The 22,090-nt window shown below is 46.7% G+C and overlaps 1 protein-coding gene across 1 annotated transcript; it reads left to right on the top strand.

Annotated features, from left to right (window-relative positions):
- The first annotated feature begins 1,850 nt into the window (after positions 1-1,850).
- Positions 1,851-9,656, top strand: ADAMTS1 (ADAM metallopeptidase with thrombospondin type 1 motif 1). Its single transcript, XM_075170773.1, has 9 exons — positions 1,851-2,893; positions 3,304-3,650; positions 4,096-4,228; positions 4,659-4,826; positions 5,138-5,424; positions 5,662-5,848; positions 5,951-6,126; positions 6,990-7,165; positions 7,540-9,656. Exons 1-9 carry the CDS (start codon positions 2,371-2,373, stop codon positions 8,279-8,281), a joined length of 2,739 nt encoding a protein of 912 aa, XP_075026874.1. The 5' UTR covers positions 1,851-2,370; the 3' UTR covers positions 8,282-9,656.
- The last annotated feature ends 12,434 nt before the right edge of the window (positions 9,657-22,090 follow it).

Genomic DNA, 22,090 nt, shown 5'->3' with positions numbered 1-22,090 from the left:
ATACCATATTTCTAGACTTTTAAACTTGTAATTCCCTAAATATTCAAAACACACACAACTGCTAGGTATGCATCACATGCAACACAAAATTAACAGCATGAATGAACCGTACCTTTGTTGTGAGTTTTCTATCCTAGGAAAAGCATGACAGAGTTGGGTACACGTTACCAGATCTCAGAGATAAGAGTAGAGATTGGCATACATCTCTGACTCGAGCAAAAAATTAGGCCTCTGTTGTAACTGAATGGGTATTTCCGCTCCTGACTGATTAATGAGCGGCAGTCACAGCCTCTCAAAGCCAAGATTCTGCTCAAAAAGCCCAACGCTGCCTGCTGTATACCAAGGAAAATCCCTCATTTGAGGCCCAGTTCTGGTTTTGCTCATCACTATATGGCACAACAGCACTTTTGTGGAATAAGTAACTGGAAAATTGGGTTCATCTTTCCATATGTTTTTTACACAGCTTCAAAAAATGTGTGTTTCTAAACTTGTATGATTTACAGAACACCATGGGAAATACGTGTATTATCGCAACATAGCAGTCCATCAGACTGTGCAGCTGACACAGAGCATGGCTCCAAGTGTATCTGGCGTGGTTTAAATTAGGAAGAAAACCCTTTGGTTTAGATTTAGTGGCATAAATGGGACTCTCCATCCTGAGAGAACAGTGGATACATAAAACTTCAGAAATGTTCGCTCTGTCACAAGGATGATATATTTTGCTACTTCTGGTTCTAGCCTCTGAGTTTTACGCTTGTGTAAAACACAGCATCGACTGACACTGAAGCATCTTTGTTTAATTTGGAAGTCCAGGAGTTGTCACCAGCAGGTACACTGCTTCTGTTTTCATTCTCACATTTGCTCATCGCTTCTTTGCCCTCATCTTCCAAAAAGGCCTAAGCAAGGAGAAATCAGTATTACTCGGGCAGCGCACATCGCACGCGTGTTACGTATGAAGAATTAAGTGGATTAGCCATACCACTACGGTTGGTTATGGCTTCAAAGGAAAATATTGGCTGCACCTACATAAATGTCTCTGTTTAAGTGATTTAAAAAGAACCATTTCCCAGAAGTACAGGTGCACAGCTGACTGTAGCTATTAGGGCCGTGAAAGGGCAAGAATTGCTTTAAAAAAAAAAAAAAAAAAAAAAAGGAAAAACCACTAACACGACCAGGGATCTCCCTCTCTCCCTCCCTCCCCCGCAGAGGAGCTCCGGGCTGTCCACCTGCCGCTCCCCAGCCCCGGGCGGAGACCCGAGCCCCCGGCCGGCAGGGCAGGGGCCAGCAGCCGCCCGCAGCCCGTCCAGGCGCCCCAAGGAGCGACGTGCCCCCCCGCGGCGCGGCGCGGCGCGGCGCGTAGCGCGGGGTGTCGGCGTGGGCGGCAGCAGCGCACCCCTCCCGCCCCGCACAGAGCCCGGGCCGCGCCCGACTGCCTTCGGGGGCCGGGGGGAAGGACGCCCCCGCCGTCGGGCGGGAGCGGGGAGGGGGAGCCGCGGGGGCGGGGGAAGGGGCCGCGCCGCGGCAGGGCGCAGCCCGCCCCCCACCCGGCAGCCAAGGGCCGACCCCGGGCTCTGCCCGCCGCTCCGCGCCGCGCCCCGTCCCGCCCCGTCGGGGGCGGTGGGGGGGAAGGGAAGGGAAGGGGGGGCGGGGGCCGCCCGCGGCCGCCTTACGCACGCAGTGAGCTCAGCGGCCCGGGGCCGAGGGGCGGCGCGGCGGGGGGCGGCGGGCCGCGCCGGGGGTGGGGGCGGCCCGCGCAAACCCCATAAAGGGCGGCAGCGGCCGCCCCGGCCGCCGCACTCACCCCGCACGGCGGAGGCGCCCGGAGCGCAGCGGAGGGGGCCCGGCGCGGAGGGCTGGGGTGGCGTTCACTCCGTTTCCTGCTCCGCTCTGCAAGGACGGGAGGCTTCTCGGCGCTCGCCTCCCCCCGCCCCGCGGGGCCGTGGAAGTGCAGGCGAGGCCGTCCCGGGGCTGCCGGAGGGACGAGCGGAGACTCGCCGGAGCTTCCTCCCCGACCGCTGCTGCTGGGGAGAGCTGAGGAGGCGGCGGGAAGGAGAAACGGCAGCGAGAGAAAGAGGACAGACAGACGGAGAGACGGACGGGGGGAACGGCTGCTCCCCTCGCAGACCCTCGCTCCCTGCCGCCGCGCCCCGGCCATGGGGAAGCCGACGCCGCCTCTGCAGTGACCGCGGGACCCGGCGCCCGCCCGGCCCTCCCCGCCCCTCTGCCAACAGAGAGACACTAAGAGACCCCCAAAACCTGAAAGCAAAAAATCCTATATCTATCTATATATATACGTAGACAAATAAAGAAATAAAAAGGGCTCCGTCAAGCCAGCGGCCGCAGCAGCAAGCCTCGAGCTCGGCGGCCGCGATGAGGACCGGGGGGCGCCTGCCAGTGCCGGTGCTGGCGCCGGTGTTGGCGGCGCTGCTGGGGCTGTGCAGCGCCGAGCGCCCCGCCGAGCGGCAGGCGCTGGTGCTGCCGCGGCGCCTGGGCGCTGCCGGCGGCCGGGAGCGCTTCCGCCTGGAGGCCTTTGGGGAGCGGCTGACGCTGGAGCTGGAGCCCGACAGCAGCTTCCTGGCCCCGGACTTCACCCTGCAGTACCTGGGCGGGCCGCCGCCGCCGCCGGAGGACGACCTCTCCCGCTGCTTCTACTCCGGCACCGTCAACCGGGACCCCAGCTCCGCCGCCGCCCTCAGCCTCTGCGCGGGGATGCGCGGCGCCTTCTCCCTGCGGGGCCGCCAGTACCTCATCCAGCCGGCCCCCGGCACCGCGCACCGCCGCGGCGCCCACCTCCTCCGCCTCCGCGGCACCCGCCGGGCCACCCCCGCCGCCCGCTGCGCCGTGGCCGAGACGGAGGCGGAGGCGGCGGAGCCGGAGCCCGCCGGGCACGCAGGTACCGTCGGGGCGCCGCGCCGCCCTCCGCGGGGACGGGGAGAGGGGGATGGGGGGGATCTGCCTCGCCCTGCGCCCACCTGCGCCCCCGCCCCGACGGGGGCTGACGGCGCAGCTCCGGCTGGTGCCTCCCCCTCATCCCCGCCCCGAGGGGCGGCGGGGAGTGCTCCCTCCTGGGTGCGGGTCCGGGTATCGCCCCTCCGCCCGGCGGCGACTTAAGGGGGTTATTCAGCCGAGGCTGCCGAAGTTTGGGGGCGGGAGCCGGGCGCGGCGCTGTGGGGTACATCTCTTAGGGGCAAATCTTGAGTGTCGGTGGGTTTTGGGTTCCTTACAGTGGTCTCTTGCAGCCGGATTTCTCTTGTTGCGCTAACCTGCGCTTTCCCTCCCTCTCCCTCTTTCTTTTTAACGCAGAAACGAGAAGCAGAAGGAAGAAAAGGTTCGTGTCCAGCCCCCGCTATGTGGAGACCATGCTGGTAGCCGACCAGTCCATGGCAGAGTTCCACGGCAGCGGGCTGAAGCACTATCTCCTGACGCTGCTCTCTGTGGCGGCCAAGCTGTACAAGCACCCCAGCATCCGCAACTCCATCAGCCTCGTGGTGGTGAAAATCATGGTCATTTACGAGGAGCGGAAGGGACCCGATATCTCTTCCAACGCAGCCCTGACTTTGAGAAACTTCTGCAGCTGGCAGAAGCAGCACAACCCGCCCAGTGACCGGCACGCCGAACACTACGACACAGCAATCCTCTTCACCAGGCAGGTGAGGGACACGGACGAAGGTCAAATCCATCCCTATGCCCATTGCTCCCTACCCCCGGGAGGCCCCCTCTGCCAGGAGACCTCCGAAAAAGTGTTCAGAGGCAGTCTTGTGTCATCAGCTTCAGCAAAGCAGGCTAAAAATGAAATGAACTGCTTTTTATTTAGTCGTTTATTTTGCTGTTTGCGCCGTCTCAGGTGAAACTCACAGTACGTGCAATGTATTTCTGACTCTCATAGTTTTCGCAGATTTAGTATGGAAATTACGCATTTTATTTCTACGTGTAACCCTTGTGTATGTTCCAAAGACAGATTTTTGCCATCATACCCATTGAAGTGCTGAATATTTATGCTCTTTCCATAAGTAAAGGCAAACTGCCAGGGCTGCATGTTTCTTGCCAAGGTTAAGTCTCTGATCTGATTAATAATGAAACTGCCTTTTTTTACAGGACCTCTGCGGTGCCAAGACATGTGATACTCTTGGGATGGCTGATGTGGGAACAGTTTGTGATCTCAACCGCAGTTGCTCTATCATAGAAGACGATGGTTTACAGGCTGCCTTTACAACAGCCCACGAACTAGGTACTTGAAACTTTGCACGGCGATTTCACGTGATGAATTGAAGCCAGCTCGATGCCGTAAAGCAAAGAGCTGCCCAGCCCGCACCGCGGGCTCGCCCTGCGGGGCACGGAGCACCCTGCGCTCCCCGGCGCAATCGGGAGGAGGCAAAGCTTTGCTGTGTAGCAGGGTTGAACTGTGGAAAGAAAATCGGTCTGCACGGCGTTGTCTGCAAGAGCTGTGTATTTGACTGATTGCAGAAAAAGAGCATGTGAGAAGCCTGTGAGGGGAGCGAAGATACAGTGCCATCTGCTTAAAGTTTGGCAGTATTCAGATTCAGGTTATTATTTAAAGACCAGACTGTGAGCAGCTCTAGAGTAATATTTAAAGTAGTATTGGTAATGCATAGGACAGACTTCCTAAAATCACACACTTTCTTCTTTTTTTTTTTAAGGCCACGTGTTTAACATGCCTCATGACGATGCAAAGCAGTGTGCTGGTATTAATGGAATAAGCCGGGATTTCCACATGATGGCATCTATGCTTTCCAATTTGGATCGCAGCCAGCCTTGGTCTCCATGTAGTGCCTACATGATTACAACATTTTTGGATAACGGTCATGGTAAGATTATTAAGCTTTCCATTCATGTGGCATTTAAGCTCTGGAGTTTAACTGCTTTGCTTTTTTTTTCCCTTTCTTTTTTCTTAACGGAGTGCTTTCTGCTACAGCATAGAGTTAACCTTTTACATCCTGCAAATGGATTTAGAAGACCCTTAGTTTTACAAAAATGGTGGCACAAATTGGCTCAAAGACTTATGTTACAAAGCAAATGCAGTTCCAGAGATGGAAATACATTTTTCCCTTTTGAAACCGAACTCACTGACAGCATTGTCTGCTTTTTTTTTTTTTCCTCCTTTTTTCTTCCTTTTCAGGTGAGTGTTTGTTGGACAAGCCCCACAAACCAATCCAGCTTCCTTCTGACTTGCCTGGCACCTTGTACGACGCCAACAGACAGTGCCAGTTTACATTTGGAGATGAGTCCAGGCACTGCCCCGATGCAGCCAGTACGTGTACGACGCTGTGGTGTACTGGCACTTCTGGAGGACTGCTCGTGTGCCAAACCAAACACTTCCCGTGGGCAGATGGCACCAGTTGCGGGGAAGGGAAGTGGTGCATGAATGGCAAGTGTGTGAATAAAACTGAGAAGAAGCATTACGATGTAAGTATTAAAAAAGGAGTCAGAATATATTCTGGATTGCAGAGTAGCGCGGATAATGGGAGTAATCAGTTAAAAGGGCTTGAATAAATGGAGGCAGACAGCTAATAAAACAAACTTGGAGCTGTTTTTTAGAAGTGGCTTAGATAAAGATGAGCATGGTTGTGGTTTTTGTGGTTTTGGTTTTGGTTTGCTTTTACTGTATTAACTTTTTTGTTCTGCTTTTGCTTGTCATTCCAGACACCGGTGCATGGGAGCTGGGGGTCCTGGGGGGCGTGGGGAGAGTGCTCCCGGACCTGCGGCGGTGGAGTCCAGTACTCCTTCAGGGAGTGCGACAACCCTGTCCCAAGAAACGGGGGGAAATACTGTGAAGGCAAGCGGGTGCAATACAGATCATGCAACATCGAGGACTGTCCGGACAATGATGGTAATCTTTTCCCCATTCTTGAGGCGGAGGAAGGGTATCTTGTGGAGGAAGAGCATGTACAGAAGATGATCTAATGTCCACCTGTCTTTCCTCTGCCTGCAGGCAAAACCTTTAGAGAGGAACAATGTGAAAAGCACAACGAGTTTTCCAAGTCTCCCTTTGGAAGCGGACCTGCAGTGGAGTGGACACCCAAGTTTGCTGGTGTCTCTCCAAAAGACAGATGCAAGCTGGTCTGCCGAGCAAAAGGAACAGGATACTTCTTTGTTTTACAGCCAAAGGTATTTCAAAACTATACCTCTTCCATCTAACCATGAATAAGATTTTTCTTTCCTCTAACTCTTTATGTGAAGTTAAGGAGTGTAGAAATCTGGAATTATGTCTTTCTTGTATTTAAGCTAGATTCTTCTCCTCTCCCTACGTGTACAGCTTGATCGGTGCAAGCATGCTTTAAATACTCTGGCATTCCAGTTATTTCACACATACCACCTCTTCTACCCACGCCACCCTAGTTTCCTTTCCTCTCCTTCCACCAATTTGATTACATTGAGATATGTTTGGAAAACTGTGGGGGTTCTTTGCCAAAACATTGATGCTTTCTCATACCGGTTACTAATACGCTGACAGCTTAAAATAAACAGAAGGAAAAATGTTCATCTTGCATAGCTACTTGAACTCGCTGTCATAAGGTGTTGAGAGCCAATAACTACCAGGGCGATGACACAGATGTTTTTTGTAGAGCAGTACTCCTAGAAATAAAAGATACATTGAACACCATTACAAGCAATTTTGGTCCTGTACTTCGAGGACATGACTACCTCCTAGTGACATTAGAAAACAACATTCTTTCTTTATATGAAATGAGTAAAACAGTTTTGTGGGTGGAGGGGTTTGAGGGGGGTATTAATAGAAAATGAAATTGGTTGTTTTCTCCCATCACCATGGCATCATTTTTGCAAATGAGAAGTAGCACTACATACCTCCAACTATCTATGGGCTGCTTTGGTTTTTGGGTTCAAAAGCCTTGAAAATAGAGGTGCTGCAGGTCTTCCACCTGTCCATATTTTGTATGTGTCTGTATTACGCAATTTCAAAGCAATGTGCATCTTCTAATCAAACGCCCTACTGCTTCTTTCCTGCAAAGGTTGTGGATGGTACCCCATGTAGCCCCGATTCCACCTCCGTCTGCGTCCAGGGACAGTGCGTAAAGGCTGGCTGCGACCGTATGATAGGATCCAACAAGAAGTTTGACAAATGCGGTATTTGCGGTGGCAATGGATCCACTTGCAAGAAAGTGTCTGGCACACTTGTTAGAGCAAAGTGAGTGTATAACTGCTGCCATTATTTTGTTCTGGTGAATGTTTTGTGGGTGTAAGCTTTGGGTTTCCACATCAGTGAGGTGTTGCCCCAGTTTATTGTTGGAACTGAGATTTGATCTGTTGGAGCCATCTGACTGAAGATAACTTACAGTGAGATCCCAGCGAAAGGAAGCCCCTTCCACGTGGGCACGCCTCTGCCATGGCAATAACATGGGATGTGACTTTGCAAATCCCTTAATCCATTAATTCAGTTAGGTTGGCTGCTCATGAGCTTAACGCTTTGGCTTCAAATGAAATTCAGTCTTGTGCTGGGCAGCTTCTTCCCTTTTGCAGGGAAGAGCGGAGGACTCAGTCTTTCTCTTTTCTCTTGGGCAGACCCGGCTACCACGACGTCGTCACCATTCCAGCCGGGGCGACAAACATCGAGGTGAAGCAGCGAAACCACAGGGGCGCGAGACACGACGGCAGCTTCCTCGCCATCAAAGCCGCGGATGGCACCTACGTTCTCAACGGCGATTACACCCTGTCGACGCTGGAGCAGGACATCACCTACAAGGGCAGCGTGCTGAGGTACAGCGGCTCCTCCGCCGCCCTGGAGAGGATCCGCAGTTTCAGCCCTCTGAAGGAGCCTCTGACCATCCAGGTCCTCACGGTGGGGGACCTGCCGCAGCCCAAGATCAAGTTCACCTATTTCGTGAAGAAGCCCGCGCAGGCTGGGTCGGAGAAGGCGCCCAGTAGAAAGAAAGAGTCCTTCAACGCCATCAGGGAGATCATCTCCTCCGAGTGGGTCATCGAGGAGTGGGGCGAGTGCTCCAAGTCGTGCGGCTCAGGCTGGCAGCGGCGGGCGGTGGAGTGCCGGGACCCCCGGGGGTGGCCGGCCGCTGACTGCGCCCGTGAGCTGAAGCCCAGCGACATCCGTCCCTGCGCCGACGTGCCCTGCCCGCAGTGGCAGCTGGGGGACTGGTCGCCCTGCTCTAAGACGTGCGGGAAAGGTTTCAAGAAGAGATTGTTGAAATGTATTTCTTACGACGGCAGCGTGCTGCCGCAAGAAAGCTGTGAGCCTTCCAAGAAACCGAAACACCTAATAGACTTCTGCAACGTTACGGACTGCAGTTAAATAGTATAAGTTGGGAAAGCTAATTTTTTTTTATTATTTTATTTTTTTCCTTCAGAACAATGCACTGAAAAAAAGAGGGCTAGAGGCAGCGCATGTTTTTTTGCATACAAAATTCATGGTGAGGATCCGTTGAGGTGGGACAGTGCAAATAGCTTTAGTTGGCGTTGCATCCTACAACTACCCTGCCAACTGAAAATTGGATAGGATAGCAGACCCATGTCACTCACTCGTCTTCAGCAGATAAGGCCCGAGGGCATTATAATTGCCTTTTTTGAAGTCTGTTACAAATTAAACAAAACATGAGCAGTGGCCAAAACACGTTTAAGCAAACATTTTGGGGTTCGGTTATTTCTCCCTTCATTTGGATTTATATTGTGGTACTGATCAAGTCCCCATGTGTAGGAAGGGGAGGGAAAGGGGAGCGGAAAAGATAGCTTAAAATAATTGGTCAGGGCTTACCTACCTCACGAAGAGCAAAAAACAGGATTGGAAAAGGAGCTTTAACTATGTCATTCATGGCTGCTATTGTTTCAGAGAATAGTTTTATATAAAAATAAAGCCATATTCTCTACCTGTAAAGAGTAAGAAATACCAAGAACAGTCAGTCAACTCCACAATAACTAGAATGTCATTTTTTTAAAGTATCTTTATGTCATCCCAATGTGCCTGTCCATTTCTCTGATCCACACTGATGCCGTTGCGGTGACATGTAATCCAGAGGCTAGAAAAAGTGGAAATTTTTACGGAGCAGGTAGCGTCTCTGAGTAATTGCTCTCTGTGCCTTCTGTGTACTTTCCACTGGCCTTTCTGATTTGAGCTTGGTCTACCATCCTGTCAACCAGACCGATGGCATTTGTGAGCATTTGAGTCATGCTTTCACATTCAAATCTTTTACCTTACCCCAGCCAATGGAAATTACTTGCATTTGGGTTAAAAAAAATCAAAGAAATCCCGCTATGAATGGGAACCTTTCCTATGTGGCCTCTGATGGGTTTGTAGTGCTCAAATGACTGATAAGGCGGGAAGACAAAGCTGAAGGATAGCAGGTCCATCCACAGCAATACGCCAACATTCGCATAATTAAAGTTTGTGCCAGTCCATAGACAATGAGAGAATATGGCTTTCCATATGTATATAGTAAAATATATTACTATAGATTTTATATACTTTATAAGTATTTTATATTTCTTTCCCTTCTGGGAAGGGTTATAGTTTGTAATAAATGCATATAATGAGCGTATTTATTTTTATACTTCTTGTCTAATGTGATCTTCTAAGTTATCGCTTTTTTAAAAGGACATATAACAAGGATAGAGTATTTATACAGTATAATATGTTACTAGAGGTAATAAATGAACCCTATAAATTTTGGAAATGGAGCGTCTTTATTTCACTGGAGTAAAACTAGGCCATTGAGCGGAAAGAGCTTGGACTCTAAGGCAATGTTACGAAAAAAGCTAAACCCCATTTTTCAAAATGACTGGTAGCTTAGGCTACTAATTGACTGTGTTAGTGAAGGGGTTTGGAAAACTCTAGCCGTAATGTCATATACCACGTTAAAAGGGGTAATTTTCTATTTTATTACTTAACCATTAACAGGGTGCTCAGTACTGTTGTTTCATCTTTTAAAAAAAATGCAGTGCAACTAGAGTGATGCCACTGGTTTTAATAACGGCTTAAAGAGGGAGCATTGCTGTCAGTGGTGTTTATAACCACAAAATACGTACAAAAGTAGCAGTTTTACCTGCTCCACTTAACCTTACCCTACTGGGAAAGCAGCAGTCAAAATTCAAAACCATTAACTAGCAGTCAGAGGTTTCCCTCACAAATTTCTGGAGGGCCTCCTCATCATGCTTTTCTAATTAGAAGTACTGTATGAATGAGCTGTTCTAACGCTGTCGGTAACACGTTTTATAATGTTAAAATACACTCTAAGCATCAAGAAACTGATTTTTGCTCCCTCATTTCTGATCTCATGACCACTGCAGTCGAGGGAAAATCTTCTGTTGAACTCGGTAGGATTTTTGCCATGGAATTTAAGACATCAGTCATTTATGAATAGTTTTGGCTTTGTGTCATGTAAAAATCTATTAAAACTTCCTTTGCCAATGTTTGGACTCTGTCTTGCAGAAATAGTTCCCGCTTTATTCCACGGATAAAATCCTGGCCCCTCTAAAGCACATAGAAAAATTCTCATCACGTCACACTTCATTGAGCATTACTTTGTCTTTGACATGCAGAAATACTGGGGAACATTTTACTTATAGCATTATTTAGGAGGGACCCAATCACTTTCTGTTTTTACAAATACTTAAAAGTATTTATAAATAAAACAAATAATACTTTGTTTAATTTTATATATGTATATTTACACATGTACACATTTTACTACAGCAGGTTAAAATGAGGAATATATATATTTTCAAGAGAAAAAAATGCATTTTTATTTTCATTTTCTGCTGTTGCTCTTTCTCCTTGTAGACTTCATAGCCTAACACGTAGCTGTCGGTTGGTGTTGCCTGAAACACTCTCCGTTTAAGGGCCCAAGGAGCTACAGTCCTGAAACCGCAAGACCCTGCCCTATCTACAGAACTGGCGAGATCCCCCCGACTTCGGGGTGATGGAGATTGCCCAAATGTGTTCTCATCAACCTAGAAGAAATATCCAAGGCAAGGCTAGGAAAGCCCTGAGGGGGAAACAGCTTCCCCCAGACCTACCCATATCAACTAAAGCAAGCCCAAGCTGCTGACATACTCTCACTTCCTGCAGTAGCGCTTAAGGAGGCTCTTGGGAGAGAAAAATGGTGTTTCACAGGCACCGCCTTTCATGCTGAAGGGAATTTAGATCCAAGCAAACGCAGCAAATTCCCCCTTTTTTAACAAAAGGTGCTGAAGTGTTCTGCATTTCCAAAATACTTCGGCCCGCATTACCCTAGATTAGATCGGTCAGCCCCGTGGTTAACTGGAGCTAAGTGAGGAGTCAGAGGGGGTGAGGGAAGTCAAACACATTCGGTATTTTACAATAACAAATGACAATAACAACAACTTTTTTTTTTACACTCTTGCAAACGACTGCATAATAAAATGAGTGATGAACTAATAAAAAGTTATGATATAATGGCAGCGTATTTGCTATGGTGGCATTCATTTCTTTGGAGCGTAAACATAGCAGCAGCAGGTCAACTCGTTACCCGTATTTGTAGCGCAGCTGACCAAGACTGCATTTCCAAGTCATAGTTTACTGACTACATGTTTTTCTTTGAATAGATCATGAAGTCTCAGCAGTTTCATCTGCTATACAGTAATATGGTTCATGAAATTATACCCTCTTTTTAATAGAGCTGGGTTATAGAGAACATGCTCCAAGTAATGCATTAATTAAGCAATGCAAGCAAAGAACTGCTCCCTTCCAAAGCGCCCTTTAGTTACAAGTCTGCTGCTCTGGGTGACCCAGCAAAGGGAAACAAGCAAAAACAGCGGAGCATAGTTCAGCTGTGTAGCCATCAAGATCACAATTAAACACATCCCCTGTAGCAAGAGTCTGGCAATTCATAGCTTTTATTATAAAGGACTGGATAGTTAAGTGCTTTTTGTGTGCACATTCGTTACTGTGAGCAGGAATGGCAACGCTTTATTACTGAGTCATAAGGCACGCTCTCGGCAGCAGAAGTGGCACTGAAGCTTGTGCAGGTGAGTGTAAGAGCTGGTGCTTGCTGCCAGCCCAGGCGCTCTCTCCTTGGGCCAGGGCCACTGGTTCCAACGATGCCCAAATGGGCTTCAGGCCCTAGACGAAGACTGTTGTTTTCAACCAGGTTGTCTCAGCTGTGCAGCTTGACAGATCGGGTGGGAGGTTTCCAGTGCCCAGCATTTCAGCTGAGGACAACCTCACTCCAGTTTGGAGCCGAATTTATCTGGCTTATGCAGGATATGCAGAAGAACTACCTTCCAGGCTGATGAGATGTAAAATTGTGGTATCTATGCTGGGTAAGCACTATAAATGGTGCTACTAGAAAATTTGGAGTAGCTGTTTTCCTGTGGCACTGTTAAAATCATAAATAATATGATTTACTGCTTGCAATTGTATTAAGAGTAAATAGAAAAAAAAAAACAGTATGGGATAGGGTTCTTAAGCTGCTTAAGTGTTCCCGTCTCTTTAGTCCAATTGTTGCTGTAAAAACAAGAGATGTTGGTATTGCCCAAATAACTTTTTTGCCACTGATTGTAATACATGTGGTTTCAGAGCAGAGAAAGGTTGGTTGCGATTATAGGAGTTGGTTCTGTTTGACTTTCAGAGTAAAGAAATAATTCTATATATCTGGTATGGAAAAATCCTGGAATTGTCTAGAGCTGCTATATACTTCAGCAGCTGATAGCTGCATTTCGGAGCCATTAGCTGCCTGAGTATATTCGGAACTGTAATTTTAGTGTCAGGACATTGACTTAGAGCATAAAGGCCCCAGAGTTATGTATATGAACAGCACTCTGATTTACCAGCAAAGCTGGCATTTCACTTTCTGAAATGCAGCTCCACATAGCTTGTAATGTAAACTGGATTCTTTTGTTTGTAGTGTCACAGTAGGTTTCATTCACATCAACATCTCCAAGCACTGTATATGTTTCAGTAAAGCCTGGCACACCTTGTACAGAAAACAAGTGAGATCTTTGCTTTTATCATCTACATCGCGAGTGGGTAAGCAGATGCAAAGTAACGTGATTTGTTGAATGTTGTAGAACAAATAGGTGATATGGTCGAGATGGGGGGAAAATTTTACACAAAATATCTTAACCCACTAGCTAGGTTAGGGAATGGAGAAGAAAATACTGCTAAAGAAATTCGGAAAGGCAGCTTCAGAAGAATAGCCCAGACTCCTCAGCAAACACTCCCACCGTAATGTCTGGCTTCTGCTCATCAGCTGGCTACGAAATTGCTCGCACAGCTTTGCTTCAACAGCCCGACATTATTCCCGGCCTTATATAGCTGGGAAAGCTTTTCACCCCATGCAATCGCAAACATGGCTACCAACCACCATTTGGAGCAAAGATCAAATCCTGTGTAATACGGTCACGACTGCTAGGTCCTCAAGGCAAAGAGGGTACAATTAAGTGGAAAGTTTTCCCTAGCAAAGGTCACCCAAATGTGGCAAACCGATTGCCCGCCCCCACACTCCCAAAAAACAGAGGCGAATGCCTAGGACCACGTCTAGGCTACAACAGGAGTGTAAGTTAGCGTTCAGCAATAGCCCTCATTTTGTATAAACATTTGCATTTTGCCCCATTTTGCATAAACAGAGTGCACTGTTGTAACATGTGGAGGCAGAAAAAGAACAGACCAGGAGATTGCCACCTCTCCTAGCAGCACCCGCTTGATAGCTCCTCCATGGCGGCACCACACCTTAATGCTTTCCTAGTAAAACAGCAGCTACAAACATGCATTCCCGCTTGCTATTCCCCCTCAAAATGCAAAACGACCTGTACGGAGAGAAGGGAAGTCAAAACATAGTTATCAGGTTCACAACAAGTGGTGCTATGAACGTGGTGTTTTAATAAACGCTTGTGCTCCCGGAGCCTGGGGCAGACTGATTATTGCTGGAGATGAAAGTAGCGTTGTTTGGACTCACAGATCTATTTCATGGTACCTGACAGTGTAAGAGGGTCTGTGCAAAAGAGATTTCATGCTGGGCAATAGAAGTACAGTTCCATACAGTACCTTTGCCTGTACACTGGCTACATGTGATTGATAGCTTCAGTGTGATGAAGGATACTCCTTTTGTCATATTGCAGCCTATGACCAGATGAGAGCTCAGATGCCTGGGCAATATTTAAATTTAAGCATCTCAAATCTAAGTTGAACCAGTGCAAAATCTGTCATCCTTAATATACTGTACTTTTATGTAAGAATGCTACAAAACTAATTTGAGTTTCTACCAGCTCATGATTCTTCCCAGATATTCCATTTGAAAATTAATATTTTCTCCAATATTAGTTGCACTCAACTATAATATTTTTTCCTACAAGCACAGAAAGGAGCTGGTTGTTCCAATATAGTGGGAACAATTGGAGCTGAGGGAAGAGGGAAGTCATATGGTAGAGATTATAATCAGGCAAGCTGAAAGCAGTGGCCATTTTAATTGTGCACCAATATATTTTTCAGCATAACTAAGACAATATGCCTGTCTTCTCCCAAACAATTTAAATATATACTGCCACTTTGTAAGATTTTTCATATAAAAAGGTGGAGATGAAATTAGGGATAAGAAAACAACTGAAATTTAATTATTTGGATTAAAAATTTCTCTGTCCAGCAACATGTGTTAATGGGGAATCTTTTCCAATTTTTTATTCTAATTGAAAACAAATGCTATCAAAAATATGAAGCTTTAAAACAATTCACTTCTGTTTTTCCTATTCTGTTTTCTTCAATTTTCTGACAGCCAGACTGACAGAAAAATGGATGCTGCGATACCAAGAAAGAGGGATGCTCAAAGACATAGACTGAAGGCACAGCTAAGCACAAAAAAGTGGGTCATTCTGCAACGTCTGGCAGATGGGCAGTGACTAAATCTGACATCACCAGGGCATCGTTTACATTCGAATGGCTTCAAAGTTGCACAGATATTGACCACATCCTACTAAAGTCTGTACTTATGTTTCTCACACATATGATCCACTTTTGCCTACCAAGAGCTTTGAATAATTAACATAAGCAGCAAAACCATGAAGTACTCTTTAAACTGAGTCACAAAACTGGCCTCGTCTGTAGCTACTTTAATAAAAGAAAGCTGTCTTGTGGGTACAGCTCTGATTCCACAGGGCACTTAAGCGCATGCTTACACCCGTGCTGATTTAGGACAGCACTGGTTAAACCTGAGAGAGGCAAAAGAAAAGCTTACCTTCTTTTGTTTAATCTGAATCTTAATTACATGTTGAATTAACTCCAGAGGCCAAACTTTGAGTAGAAGTTTTTCACAGAGATAAAACTGTGTGAGGGAAGGGAAGGGAAGGGAAGGGAAGGGAAGGGAAGGGAAGGGAAGGGAAGGGAAGGGAAGGGAAGGGAAGGGAAGGGAAGGGAAGGGAAGGGAAGGGAAGGGAAGGGAAGGGAAGGGAAGGGAAGGGAAGGGAAGGGAAGGGAAGGGAAGGGAAGGGAAGGAATTTTGTGGAATTGTTAATTGTGGAAACTTTTGAAACATATGTCAGAAATTAGATTTCACAATCAGGCCTGGGCAGATTTAGAAGTGAATTAAATGCAATGTGATGTCCATCTCCTTTTTCTCTCCCAGTGAACCAATACACACATTTGGAGATATGCTAAAATAATGAAGACTGATGTTTTCCATTTCTCATTATCCTCCTGCTAGAACAAGTGCAGAGCACAACACGGAAGCACTAGAGGGACCCAGCTGCCTTTGATGAATAAAAAAAAAAAGATTAAAAAAAACCCTCTGCACATGTTTCCTCTTGATTCTTTTAATTTATAGTTTTATTTATTTATACTTTTAAAGGAATAATAGTTGATGTCAGAAAGGAGAGCCCCCAGAGTGACATCTGAATTCAGCTCCAGCTGGAGCAGATCCAAGGGGACACTAAACAGCTGCCTGGCAGACAAGAAGGTCAGAGGCATTAAAGAATATAAATGTTAAAATCCTGCATAAAATAATTTTGAATCTGATATAAGCTAGCAAAAGCCAGGCAATTCAGAGCTAATGCTTCCATTTGCATAGGGACAAAAATTCGTATAAGCCTGTTTCCAAAGCTCAGTCTGAAGTAATGGATATTACCCACATAAGGACACTGGCTTTGGTGAGGCTAAGTCATATACTTACAACATTATTCCAGGTTTTAAATTAAATTCCTGTTGGTCTGACTTTAAAAATCCATAGATTGATATTATTTAAGTCTGTGCCACAGATGTTCTCAGCACTGCATGACAGCTTTAACTGCGAGGAATGAATGAGAGAGCTCCTGCCTTTGGGGTGTAGCGCAGAGGAGGAGGAGGCAGAGACCGACACCGTCCTGCTGAAGACACCCCCGGTGCTGGGAGGGCAGGAGGGGGCTTTGCAGCTGGACTCTCCTACGAGAGATGGGGTCTCGAGAGTTTCTGGATGAGAGTCCACAGATGACACTGACAGAATATTTGTTGGGAATTTGACAGGTATGTGAGCACTTGAAACAGTCTCTGGGTTGCTTATAGCAGTATGGAAATTTCACTTTCTAGTATTGAGAGGGTCATGTAAAGACTTGAAGGAGAAGATGAAGATGTTGGCAGCAGCAGCTAATTTAAAGTAAGCCAGTGACATCACCTTGGTGCCAGCAGTGCTTTGGGGTTTTGCAAAGCAGCCTCTCTAGCCAGGCTCCCCTTCCCCAGCTGCAGGTACTTGCATTTCCCTTGGGCTCCAGGGCCGCTGCGGAGCTGCAGACCGATCGAAACCCACTCCGGCGTGGGGCCAAGCACAATCGTACGTGGCCTGCAGCCAGGGTGAACCTGATCTGAGCTCAGAGCTACCGAAATAACTTGCGTGTTTGGCATCATTGATTCTACACATCGCTGGTTTCTCTCGAGACACGTGTTCTCCCTGATAGCATGCAAATTATTTGTTTAAAGAATGAAAAATAAAGCCTAGGTTTGCACACTAAGATACCAGGAGAGGGCTTCCCATTGGAAATGGTTGATCTGATGACTGCAGACTACCTAATGTGCAGCAACAAAGCTGCCTGTAAGGATGAATAGGCCATAACTTCCAAGAATAGAGATAACAGGTCCCAGTCATTCAGCATAAACAGCCTTGCAATGGCAAAACTACAAAGGACTTGCTAAGTCAAGAGGGGACAAAATCTAGTTTATTGTCTCCAGCAGAGACTTGGTTTAGTGACTTGGCCTGAAGAGGAACACTGTGTCAGAGAACAGAAAATACAATTTCATAAAGTTACTGTACTTATTGTCCAGGTGTTTTCAGCTGTCAGTTCTGGGGGAGAATCCCTTAATGTCAGTGACTATGGAGAGTCCGCTGACAGAACTGGGTTGAAGAGTGACATTTGACCTGATGTTATGCAGACAGCCCCAGCTCTGCACCCATGAAGAGCTGGCCTGTTGTGGAGCGGTGTTGGGAGCTATGTAGGGGAAAATGAAAAGATGGTGGATTTTTTCAGTGCCAGGAAAATGGATCCTACAATTTGCATGAAATTTCAGTTGGATGCCAGGAAAGTGCTTCAAAGAATGGAAATTATTTGCTACTCAAGACCAGAACTACTAAAAGATAAGTGTTTGGCACACACATTTTCGTGACTCTAGAGGAGAATTTTTAACTTACAGGCATGCTGCTTAGCTGCTTTTCGCCACAATTCACATGGCCATGGGTTTTTCCATCTACCTGAGTATCTGACATCCTGAATGTCAAGTGGCCTAAATCTACTTCATGTTATCCTTCAGTGGGGCCTGATGTATATTGTAGCCAGCCAGTTCTCTTCTTGCTTCGGGTCTGCCTACGCATCTGACTAGTGAAAGCTTGTTTGCTTTTGCCAGGGGCTGTTTGACAGACTCACGCAAGACCTGCCTAAGTAAGGCTTGCTCTTAAAAGCATTGCTGGCATAGTAATGTCATTGAAGAACATGGAAAAAAAAAACACAACCCAATTTTTTATAGCTGTAACAGCAAAAAATCATAATGAAGATGCATTTACACTGGCCTAAGTCCTTTATTCTATTCTGAGAACTGATCTAAGCTATACCAACAAGGAAATTTCATTCGCCGATCTAAATTAGGTTTGCACTTTCACATGTACAGAAATAGCTCCACTGGTTATAGCCATGTTGGCAAACCCAGTTACATACAGACAGGCATTAAATAGCTTTCTCTCTCTTGCGTCCTTTAGGAAATCAGTCTCCCTCTCCCTCTTGGTTTTCATGTTGAGTGGGAGGAAAAGGGAGGCAATAACTCTGTTCTTTCTCTTACCCCTCCTTGCTGCTCAGAGGTGCAGGAGATGACAAGGCCAGCGCTCCTGCTTTTCTCCCGCATTTCAAACTACAATGTGGTGGGATTGTGAAGGAGGTTGGGGGTCACACATCTTCTCTTCATATCCCCATGCCTCTGCTAGTTATCCATTACCTTTAAATATTTGGGCCATCAGAAAACTGGGGGAGATTTCAAAATATTTCAGGAGCAGGGTAGCATACGAAGTTTGCTGACGCCTCCACCAAAACCATCTTAATGGACATAACTTTACACAAATAAGCATCCAGTACCCAGGAGAGTAAAAATTTCACCTCATGTGCCATTTCAGCTGGCTGAAGATAATAAATCCCACCCCATATGCTTCTCAGCAGGGTCTGTGATGGAAAAGCTGACAAACTCTCAGAAGACAAAGCACAGTCAGCAGCACTTTAAAATCTGAGGATGGCAGCATTATTTTTGGAAACAATAAATGCTATTTTTAAACAGTTTAATATTACAATCCTTTGAAATCCAAATGTGAAGGCAGCGTCATGCAGAAGCAACAGTTACAGCAGTCTTGTTTAAGCTTAAATTTAACATTAAATAGTCATTACAGGCGAGCTTTGTTCCCTAGCAATAAGAGGTCTGCACATTACAGATGCACGACTTCTTCAAAGAACTGCCAGATTATGGGATTACTCTAAGGAAAATTTCGCAACAGTGTTTGATTCCTTCCTGATGAAGTGATTTTCCACAACACTTTGCTCTTATAGCATATTGGCAGATGAAGAGAGACTGGGGAATGAAATGCATTTGCTAGCGGTACATAGTAACAATAAATGCAAACCTCAGTGTCCTGATTAAGGAGTCCAACCCTATGGATATACTTATAACGGTAAAGCCACGTGAGGTCAATGCAATTCCCTTTATAAGCAGAGTAAGATCAGCCCATTCTTCTTAGCAAAGTCACAGCAGGGAGGTTTGGGCCCAGAACTGTTAAAGTCACAATTATGACTGGAAACACATATCAAGTAGAGTTTGAAATATTTCAGATTCCCCAATCTGTCCAAACTGTATGCAGAGCAAGGATGGCACAGCCGCAGGGAAAGAGCAGGAAAATGCAGAGCTATACCGCTTTCCTCCACCACAAGCAAACGGAGGCAAGCGGCCAGGCAGCCCCCGCTCCGAGAGAGCTGCGAGGGACCCCGTGGCTGTTCGGGTGGGCTTCCTCCACACCAGGGACGCGGAACAGCTTTGCTGAGAAGCTGCTCCAGGTCACCTGGGGGAAGGAAGTCCTTGGGACGGGGAAGAAGAAGATCCAGCAGCTTCACAGACTCCTTATCCTGCTGAAGGAGGGGAAGCAATGGCAGCAGGGGTCAGCATTTGGCCCATTTATTAGCTTTAATAGTTTGCTAGTATTTAATTACAGGCTATCATCTCAGCTGAGCAAGACCGCAGACTCAGATAAGGCTTTTTGACTTGGAAAATCTTCTTGAGGGTGGCTCTGGCAAGAGAGACACGCAGGTGAGAGGGGTGGTCTCCAAAGAAGCAGTTCTTAGCCATGACATTTTCTTTGCAGTAGGTCTGGGTCAGAGCCTTTTTTTCTCATGCTTCGCAAGCCAAAGGGCTGCTCCCAAGGTAATTCCACTGCTTTGGAGATCTGACCATGTCCTTCTCCCCAGCCAGCACACGAGCGAGGGCCAGGCCTCCCAGGCCAGGAGGATGCCTGCACCTTCCCTGCTCGGTCCGTGCTGATTAGTTTAATGTGACCCCAGGTGGCAGATGCAAGAAATATGCCTCGGAAGAAAAGTCTGAGTGGGACATGTTGGCTGCAGCCCTTGAATTAGCTGCAGCTGGTTGAATTTGGGGCAGTGGCTTTCTCTTCCTCTGCCTGTAAAACGCTTTGTACTACAGTGCAACAATAATACAGCTAATTACAGGCCAATGTTTGCTGCAAGTGATGGAGATTAAAGTGTATTATGATGCAGTCTTTAATTACTAAATTTCCTGCATTTGGTTACTTATCTTTACAGCCTGCATGTTCTTTTATGTGTGTAATAAGTGGTGAAATGATGCTGTTGGCCAGTTTAAGATCGAGAGGTAGAGTATTATTTTAAGTGGCTTTACCAGAAACAACTTTTTTAGAGAGCAGGAAGCTTTCCTTTTTTGTTTGAAATGTAAATATTGTGCAATGGCATATGTGTTGCAAATGTTAGAAAGGAATTCTGAAAAGCTGTTAGCAGGTGCTAGAAGAAATACCGAGTAGCATATTTGTAATGGTTGGAGTAAAGATAATTTATCCCTTATTGTTTATATTAATCTATAACTTTTTCATCTCAGTAGTTGCACAAATAAGCAAGCAATTTTTTTTATTGTGTTTTTTAGTTTAAAATTGGAGAAGATTTTTTTTTTTATTTGCCAAGGGCTGAGTAGGTCTTTCAAATGTGATGGGCTCTACATTAACAAATGTCCATGTGTTATTCAAGCACAACAGCAGAGCATAAAATCCTGTCTCTGCATGTTGTACAATAAGCAGCTATAGTATCTGGGCCATATGGTCTTCTCTTTCTTCTCCATTCTTTTTCTGCATTGAAAAGCTTGCTTTCTTTCTATCTTTTTTTTTTCCCCATCCATGAAATGTGTACTTTTCTTGGGCAGAGAGTGCTAAAATGAAAGGAGAGAGAGCAAGTTAATTTATAGGGTGAGATAAGGTGATATCTGTTTTGAAGCAGATTTGTTGAAATTAAGGATAAGTTTCATTTCAAAATCAATGAGGTAATGTTAGTCCATGCAGCCCCCTAGAAGAATTAAGCTTTCATTTTTTTCTTTGACCGATCTCACCTCATACCCTCCACTTTCTCCCATTCCTGAAAGGAGAAGATATATATTCATTACATATAGCTCTGCGCTCTGTAACCCTTCTCCTCCTCCTCCTCCACCACCTGCAATGAACGGTGACTCAGAGGTGGGGCTGGCAGGGCGCTCAGAGAGGGCACCGCTGTTCGTCCTGTGCTCTGCTGGGCACAGCCCCCAGACCGGGGAGGGACAGACGGACGGACGGACACCATGCTGGCGTGGGACTGGTGTCTCAGAGGCGTCTCTGCAGCCACCCCTGCCCCCTCTCCCCTTCCTCGCCGGCGGAGGCCTCTGGTGCTTTGCAGTCCCTTTGAGCCGAGGTGAGGGCCGGGACACAGTGACCTGGCGGGCGGGCCAGAGCCGGTCAGGTCGCCTCTTCCCCGCCTAAGAGTTTCTTCTGCTTTCCCTTCGTGTCTGCTGTGGGGTAACTTATCTCTTCCCTAGAATCCTAGAATTGTTAAGGTTGGAAAAGACCTCTAAGGTCATCGAGTCCAACCATCAGCTCAACACCACCATACCCACTACACCATGTCCCTAAGCGCCTCATCTACACATCTTTCGGACATTAGGAGAAATTTCGTTACTGAAAGAGTGGTCAGGCCTTGGAACAGGCTGCCCAAGGAAGCGGTTGAGTCACCGACCCTGGAAGTATTTAAAAGACGTGTAGATGAGGCGCTTAGGGACATGGTTTAGTGGACATGGTGTGTTGGGTTGACGGTTGGACTCGATGATCTTAGAGGTCTTTTCCAACCTTAATGATTCTATGATTCTATGATTTTAAATACTTCCAGGGTCGGTGACTCAACCACCTCAAAAATATCTATCTGTTGGACAGAAATTTCCACAAATGCTCCAGAGCAGGATATGAGGCCTGCGAACAAAGAGTTAAACCAGCTGTAGGGGGAGGCTCCCTTTCCTTACACAAGCACTGAAGGGAGGATCTAATTAAATGGCTCCTTGGGAAGTGTGGAATAGAAGATGCTTTTGGGGAATCCTATCTATACATTCAGGATTATAGGACAGACTAGG

The sequence above is a fragment of the Calonectris borealis genome, chromosome 1 (genome assembly GCF_964195595.1).
Source record: "Calonectris borealis chromosome 1, bCalBor7.hap1.2, whole genome shotgun sequence".
NCBI lineage: Eukaryota > Metazoa > Chordata > Aves > Procellariiformes > Procellariidae > Calonectris > Calonectris borealis.
This window is presented reverse-complemented; position numbering and strand designations above follow the sequence as displayed.